At 39.1% G+C, this 8,262-nt stretch overlaps 1 protein-coding gene across 1 annotated transcript; it reads left to right on the top strand.

Annotated features, from left to right (window-relative positions):
- Nucleotides 1–6,040: 6,040 nt before the first annotated feature.
- On the top strand, nucleotides 6,041–8,262 carry LOC115683432 (glycine-rich RNA-binding protein 2, mitochondrial-like). Its single transcript, XM_056310134.1, has 5 exons — nucleotides 6,041–6,183; nucleotides 6,992–7,144; nucleotides 7,231–7,299; nucleotides 7,790–7,896; nucleotides 7,974–8,262. Exons 2-5 carry the CDS (start codon nucleotides 7,027–7,029, stop codon nucleotides 8,088–8,090), a joined length of 411 nt encoding a protein of 136 aa, XP_056166109.1. The 5' UTR covers nucleotides 6,041–6,183; nucleotides 6,992–7,026; the 3' UTR covers nucleotides 8,091–8,262.

Genomic DNA, 8,262 nt, shown 5'->3' with positions numbered 1-8,262 from the left:
TTGGTCTAAATTTCACGATAAACCAACTTTGACTCTCTTTTTTCCATCCAAAGCACTTCAAAATTTCACGACATAAAAATGCTAATCAGTAGATTCACATATATCTATTTATAAGTTTTCGAAATTTATATAGTCTTTCCATATTTTGACGGGAAAAATGGAGAAAAGATGCTTTTTTTTTCAATTAGACTTAATTCTAAAAAATGGGGATAAACTAATTGACTAGCAAATAGAGAGAGTGAAGGCCACGCTCTACGAGTGCGAGTGAGGTATTTTTCTCCCCCCCTCCCCAATACAAAGGGAAGGAGTTTCACAGTGAGAAGCCATTTGCCTAAAAGCCCGCATGTGGGTTGGTATTTTCCCCCACTAGTGGTGCATCTCCAGGTGGCGCCACCCCAGCCCATCGCTCCCCATATCCGTCCGTACACGTGGCATCAGATCACACACAACCCCCCTACCCGCAGCCCCTTCAAATCTTGTCCATTTGCATGATGGATTTTCCCAAATTGGGTTGGATTGAGTTTTGCAGATCTTTCTCTTTTTGATCTTACCATGTGTGCTGATCATGGTGGTGCATTTAAGAACACGCTCTATTGAATTTGAATTCGTAGATTTTTATTCCCTTTCTCGGTGTGCCTGACAATTGTCGCTCGACCGAAGCGATTATCATACTATGTATTTCGTCTCGAAAAGGGGAAATTAAATCTCGAGTCTCTGACTGTTTTGAATCAGAGTATGTGTATTTGCCATTCGAGGAAAGTCCATCAAGTAAAAGAAGTTTGGTCCTTTTTGGTTTATATTTGTCGATCCTCATCCAAGTGAGTGATGATTTTATAGTTGGTTTCACGTCGAAAAAGGAAAGTTAAATCTCGAGTCTTTGAATGTTTTAGATAGAATTTAGCTCTCTTGAGAATGCAAGGTTATCATATGAATCAGAGTATGTACATTCGCCATCCGGGGAAAGTTCATCAAGTAAAAGGAGTTGGATCCTTCTTGGTGTGTATTTGTCAATCCTCATCCAAATGAGTGATGATTTTATCATTAATTTCATGTCGAAAAAGGAAAATTGAATCTCAAGCCTTTGAATATTTTGGATAGAGTTTAGCTCTCTTAAGAGTGCAAGGTCATTGGTATGAATTATAGTATGTGTATTCGGCATTCGAGGAAAGTTTATTAAGTCCTTCTATTTGTCAATCCTCATCCAAATGAATGATGATTTTACCATTGGTTTCATGTCCAAAAAGGAAAATTGAATCTCAAGCCTTTATGTTTTGGATGGAGTTTAGCTCTTTTAAGAGTGCAAGGTTATTGGTATAAATCATAGTATGTGTACAGCCATTCGAGGAAAAAGCTCATAAAGTAAAAGATATTGGACCCTTCTTGGTTTGTATTTGTCAATCCTCATCCAAATGAGTGATGATTTTATCATTGGTTTCACGTCGAAAAAAGGCAAAATTGAATCTTGAGCCTTTTAATATTTTGGATAGAGTTTAACTCTCTTAAGACTGCAAGGTCATTCGTATGAATTAGAGTATGTGTATCCGACATATGAGGAAAGTTCATCAAGTAGAAGGAGTTCGATCCTTGTGTATTTGTCAATCCTCATCTAAATGAGTGATGATTTTATCATTGGTATCACGTCGGAAAAGGAAAATCAAATCTCGAGCCTTTGAATGTTTTGGATAGAATTTAGCTCTTAAGTGCAAGGTCATTTATACGAACTGGAGTATGTGCATTCGCTTCGATAAAAGTTCATTAGGTATGAGGAGTTCAATCCTTCTTGAGGTGTATTCGTCAATCCTCATCCAAAGGAGCGATGATCCTACCATTTGTTTAATGTCCAAAAAGGAAAATCAAATCTTGAGTCTTTGAATGTTTTGGATAGAGTTTAGCTTTCTAAAGAGTGTAGGGTCATGTGTATTCGCATTCGAGGAAAGTCCGGGTAAAAGAGGTTCAATCATTCTCGGTGTGCATTTGTCCATACTCATCAAGAAGAGCGATGATTTTACCATTTGTTTCGCGTCAAAAAAAGCAAAGTAAATTTTATAAGAATGTAGGATAATCCATTTGAATCGGCATACATAGGTTTTCCATTTGAGGAAAATGTAACGAATTGAAAGGCATTGAATTAACTACACATTAGCAATAGTAGACAGAGAAATAGCCGAAATGGTGACAAAAATTGACTATTAAGCTCCGTTTATTTCACGAAAAATGTGACATTTTTGAAAGATGTTTTCCATGAAGTATGGCACTATTTTCTAATATTTGGCTTAAACCTGAAAATAAATTAGAAAATATTTTTCGTTGTTTGATATGGAAAATTTAATTTGATGTTGTTAGTGAAAATTACCAAAAAAAATCAATATTTTTTTAATTAATATTAATTTTTTTAAAATTTAAAATTTGTTTTATTTTCTTTCTTTTTTATTTTTCTTTTTCCTTCTCTCTCGGCATGTCACTGGCCACCGGTGAGGGACGAGCTCGCCCCAGACTAGCAAGGCTCGACCTCGCCAGATTGCGGCGAATTCAACGAGTCACCGTCGTGGCCGACGACTGGTCGAGGATAAAGCAAAAAGAAAAAGAAAGAAAGAAGAGAAAAAAAATTAAAAATTCGATTTTTTTAAAAATATTTTCACTAGAACGAATGTTTCAGTAACTAAAGACTCGAGCTGAGCATCAAGGACCCAAGTACAGCCTTCGTTGACCTGGGCCTGAGTGCCAGGGACTAGAGCTCGAGCATCAGGGACCCAAACACGGCCTTTATGCACTCGAGCTTGGGTGCCGGGGTGTCGAGCATGGGCACCAGGCCTTCAGGCCCGGCCTAGAAGGACTCGAGATGGGCACCAGGGGCCTAGCCTTGATGGACCCGAACCTGGGTGCTGGAGACCAGATCATGAATGCAAGGAACCTAGGAATTAATATTGGGTTTCCGTGCTCAAGCGTAGAGTTTCGGATCCAAACATCGATACCTAGTTATATTTCGAAAAATATTTTCCGATTTTTCAAAAAAGAAATTATTTTCCTGAATTTAAACATAAGTTTTTTGTTGACGAATTTTTCTAAGCGAACCAAACGTTGGATAATAAGGAAAATAATTTCCTATAAAATATTTTTCTCGAAACAAACGGAGTCTTAATACCGCAGCAAAGCCCTGTGCAGTGTCGGATCAAGATATGAACAAGATAATTAACTACATTATATTGACAAAAATAATTCTTCAAGCAAAATCACAATTTCACTTAAGCTAACTGGTTTGGTCCGTTAGCAAGTTAGCAAAGCTAAATGTTCTCTATTGGGTTATCAGCGTCATAAACCTTTGTTAAATATAACAAAATAGGACGAAGCCGGTAACACTTTTGTAAATCATTAGAGAGGATTAAAAATGGAAGTAATGAAATTTTTCACGGCATTTTGAACTGCATTGCGATGGAAGGCCGTATTAAAAGTTAGGATTAATACAACAAAAAGTCCTAAACTATGCCTACTATAACACATTTGAAGTTTTTTTCGTGTCACTAAAAATTATAAACTTACTCATTGTGACACAACTACCCCAAACTTTTTTTGTATTATAAAAACCCCGAACTTATACCGTGACAATACTCCGGATGGAACTAAAATAGAGAGTATATACGTCATATATGTATAAGTTTGGGTTGTTTCGTGACACAAAAAAGTTAAGGATATTTGTGTCGCAATTAGGGGCGATCGGTTCCTGAGCGGTCCGGTTAGCACCTGGAAATTGATTAGTGGGCCAATGGAACTAGTGACAATATTCAGTTTTTTTTATTTGTTATTAATGTTCAAGATAAAATTCAAGATGTTCTTGACAATATATGCATTTTCACAATTAGGGAGTTACATGTAATAATGTAGGTTTCACAAAGAGTTTTCCATTTATGGCAAAATTTGGTTAGAATAAGGCTGCGCATGGCAGCTATTCTATGCCCGGGAATAGATTCTGCTCATAAATGATTCTTTTTTATTCTGTGCCCAGAAATAATTTCTAAGCATTTGAAGGCATTTGATAACTGCCCAAAATTTCTATTCTTAGAATAGAAAAAAAACAGAAATGCGTTTGGTAACTACACAAAATTTCATTTTATTAATAATATTTAATAATATTTTTTGATTTTTTTAATATTTCTTTCTTTTTTCTTTTTCTTTTTTTTTTCTTTCCCTTCCTTTCCTTGGCCATGGCCGGTCGCCAGCACCGACGACCGGCCACAGGCCAGGGCCAGCGAGGGCGTCGTGGCCCTCGCTGCCGCCCTCGCCGCCGCCCTCGCCGTCGCCACCCAGGCGACGGACCTGGGTGGCGACGGTGAGGTCGACCTCGCCTTGGCTGGGTAAGGCCTTGCTGTCGCGGCCGCGAGCCGCCCTTGCCGGTGGCCGGCGAGGGCCGGTGAGGGCATCGCTGGCCTTAGCCTATGGCCTGTTGCCGGCAAGCAACGATGGCCTGCGGGTGGCGGGCGTTAGGTGGTAGGCCGAAGAACAACAACAAACCAAAAAAAAGAAGAAAATCAAGAAGAATAAAAAATGGACAAATTGTTCCAGAATCAAGAAGCTACTTTTTTTTGCTTCTTAATTATGTTCCAAAACTGATTTTGGGAACAATTTTTTGCAAAAGTGTGCCCGGGCACAAAAAATTTAACAACGGATTTCTGTTCCCAAACTGATTCTGAAAATAAAAGAACATAAATTTTCACTACTTGGCACGTTACCAAACAGGCCCTAAGCAACTGCTATTGTGTTTTGATTTGTTCTCGTCATTTTACTCAGATCCATAAGTAAATGCAGCCGCTCCAGCCTTAAAGGGCCTTCCTTTGTGAAATGGAAGATAAATTAGAGTTTTTTTTTTACAATTTTTAAGAAATAAAAAATATAAAAAAATAGATATGATTTGGGTGCTCCAGGTGAGCGGTTCTACATCTAGAATTGACAACTAGACCGCAATTCACAAATTCCAATTTTATGGAACCATGTACAGAGCTGGTACCCTTGGGAATCGCCCAAAATCGGTCGTTCCGGGCAGTTCCTTTTGCGCACCCCTAATCACAATGGGCGAGTTTAGGATTTTGGTGACATAAATTTTTTTTGAGGCATTCACGTCACAATGGGTATAGTAAAATTTAGAGGCATTCGTGTCACAATGGATATAGTTTGAGGTTTTTAAAGTATTTGCCCTAAAATTTAAATGTTTAAATATTTACGATGTTTTATAAGAACGTTTTGGGCCTAATTTTAGTTTAGCGGGGGTCCAAGAAGTGAATTGTTAACCCTACCACTCAATTTGTACTTCAGGCCCGAGCAGTTTTGGTTGGGCTCGCTCTCAACCGCAAAAAACGGTAATTAAAAAAATAATTAAATAAATCCCGAGGTTAGGAGGGAAATGATCGCCTACTAGCAACAATCTCTGCACACGCACAACGCAAAAATACAGAGCAAACAGAAGAAGCCCACGTGTCAGAATGTAAGGAACGGGCCCCGGCGCCTACGGCGTCCACAGTTCCCGTTTTGGTAGGCTCGACCTCACGCAGCAAAACCCTCTTTCTCTTTTATCCAAAAGGGATAACCAAACCACATAAATAATAACTTTGACCGAAGATCCTGAACTTTTAATTTATTCAACGTGATTCATGAATTTTAACTCATTAATGTGATTTTTAAATTTTTAATTTATTTAATATAATCATAAAAATTATATCAAATATATATAAAAAATTCATGAATCACATTTTACATTGAGTTAAAATTCAAATAATCCCTGAACTTTGTGCACAAATAATCATTGATCTTAAGCCTAATTTGTAATGTGGTCCCTAAACTTTTAATTTATTCAATGTGATTCATGAACTTTAACATAATATGTAGTATGGTCCCTGAAACTTAATTCATTCAATATAGTCCTTGATTTTTTGGTACACGTTCAGAATGAACCAAAAATTCAAGAATCATATTGAGCAAATTGAAAATTTAAGAATTACATTGCATGTTTAATAAAAATTCGGGGACCATTTATGGAAAAAAGAAATGAAAATCAAAGCCCCGAGAGCTCGAAGATACTTTGGGGAGCAGTGCGAGGGGAGTATAAATTGAGCGGCGAACTGAGCGGTAAACCCTGCAATCGCTCAGCCGCGCGCTCTCCTGCGTTCCTCGCTAAAACCCTAAACCCTCTCTCAGGTGAAGTCGCCGTCTCTCTCTCGACCCTGATTTCGCTTTCTGCTTCCTCCTCTTCCGTTCTTGAATGCCGAGAGCTGTCTGTCGCGTGCGCAGGTGGTCTTTGCATTCGAAATGGTCTCGGGAGAGTCTGGTGTTTGAGTGTTCCTTTGTTTGTTGGGTTTGTTCTGTGCTGCGTGGGTACGCTTGTTGCTTGGTGTTTTCTTTGTTGGGTGATTTGAGGGGAGGGGGGGTTCCCGTGTTTTGATTGGACGTTGCATGAGATGTGCGCATGCTGAGGTGCAAGAAACCTGGCTATTTTGCTTTAGCTAGCAATGGAGTTGGAGGGTATTTGGTGAGAGTGCGCTCTGATGTTGTTTCTGTAACTTAAGAGAACTTGGTTTTATCTTTGTTGGCTCTGTTGGGTGCTTCTTGGCCGTGCTCTTGGAGGATAAAAATGGCGGGTTTCTGGTTTAGCAGCCAAGTGATGATCTGAGAAACAAATTCTAGATGTTTGGTGGGTGTCGTACTTTATGTTCTTCCTCTGGGCACAGTCTGTATATGCTGAAGGTGGATATATTCGTTCCATTTGTACGTATTGTTTTTTTTTTTTGTTATGTAGATGGTCGTGGGTTTCCTGTTCTTGGTTCTTGTCTTGAGGAGGTCGAGCACCTTCTGTTGATTTCTGTACTTGTTGTGTCATCATTTTCTTTTGGGAGCGGTCAGTTGTGTCGAGGGGCCCATTTCCTCATTTGTAATTATTATGAGAGTGACATCCATTGTGGAATAAAGCATTTGACTTGGTGGATCTTATGATTCTATGTTGATGCAGCCTCTTGGAGCAGCTGGTTCATTAGACAATCGACAATGGCTTTCTGCAACAAGGTTGGAAATCTTTTGAAGCAGAGTATTTCCCAAAATGGGCCTGCTTCTATGCTGAACTCTATCCGATGCATGGCGACCTCAAGTAAACTTTTTATAGGAGGTACTGTTCAATGTAGATTACAAAATACTTTGGATGTAAATGAGATTTGTGCTATCGTGTCCCTTATATGCTATTCCATGCCTCAGGTCTTTCTTATGGAACAGATGACCACTCTCTTAAGGATGCGTTCTCGAGCTTTGGTGAGGTGGTTGAAGGTGAGTTTAACTGTCAATGGCTCTCGTTTTTTTGTCTTGGTATGGTCATTTATTTTCTTAACATATAATTTATGCTGTGTACTTCTGCCCAGCAATGCAACAATATCTGCTGCATAATAAATTCTAATGGGCTTTCTTTTGCTGACTTGGTTTCCCTGCCACCCACTTTGGTCCCTACATTGAGAACATTGTCTCCTTGTAAGAAAAAAACGAGCACAAAGTGATTATACAGCCGGAACCCTGTGTCCTTAAAAGGAGAAATTACATTGTGAAACTCGATAGCAGTGATCTAGAGATGGCGCACTTGATCAATAGATTTTGTTATTTGTTACCGACTATTTCCCCTGCACCCTCTCGTCCCCCTCTTCTCTCTGAACTTCAGATCTTCAGATTTGCTTATTTTATTTTAAATTAGATTGATTGAGTTGCTACTTCTCAAAGATATTTTGTGGTAATTTTGTCATCTTTCATTTGTTATCATGGTTTGCAGCCAGGGTAATAACAGACAGAGATTCAGGAAGATCTAGGGGTTTTGGATTTGTCAATTTCTCCAGCGATGAATCTGCCAGCTCAGCATTGTCAGCCATGGACGGTCAGGTGAGCATTGTTCTTAGAAAATATGTAACATCTCTGTCACGTAATCATTGTGATTTCTCACATGTGAGTCTTTTCAGGAGCTTCATGGACGGAGTATCCGTGTAAGCTATGCAACTGAGAGACCCAGTGGCAACCGAGGTTTTGGCGGTGGCAGCGGGTATGGTGGCAGAGCGGGCGGAGATGGTGGCTATTGAGCAATTACTCCTATTTTCAGCTTTTACTTGCTCTGATCAAGGTTGCTTAACCTTTTGAATATCTGTACTAGTTTTTGGATCTGGCTTGGATTCCTTCAAATTTAGTGGGTTGTCTCGTGCGCAATTTGTGAATTTGCCTTAAGTTGGTATAGCTACTAAATAATTTGTTGTC

Source organism: Syzygium oleosum, unplaced genomic scaffold, assembly GCF_021117445.2.
Source record: "Syzygium oleosum isolate NSW1041296 unplaced genomic scaffold, Sole_v2.1 Sole_v2.01, whole genome shotgun sequence".
Lineage (NCBI taxonomy): Eukaryota > Viridiplantae > Streptophyta > Magnoliopsida > Myrtales > Myrtaceae > Syzygium > Syzygium oleosum.
This window is presented reverse-complemented; position numbering and strand designations above follow the sequence as displayed.

Coding starts and splice junctions, on each gene's coding strand:
- LOC115683432 (XM_056310134.1), top strand. CDS start 7,027: ATGGCTTTCTGCAACAAGGTTGGAAATCTTTTGAAGCAGAGTATTTCC. Junction 7,300..7,789: donor CTTTGGTGAGGTGGTTGAAG/GTGAGTTTAACT, acceptor CATGGTTTGCAG/CCAGGGTAATAACAGACAGA. Junction 7,897..7,973: donor TGTCAGCCATGGACGGTCAG/GTGAGCATTGTT, acceptor GAGTCTTTTCAG/GAGCTTCATGGACGGAGTAT.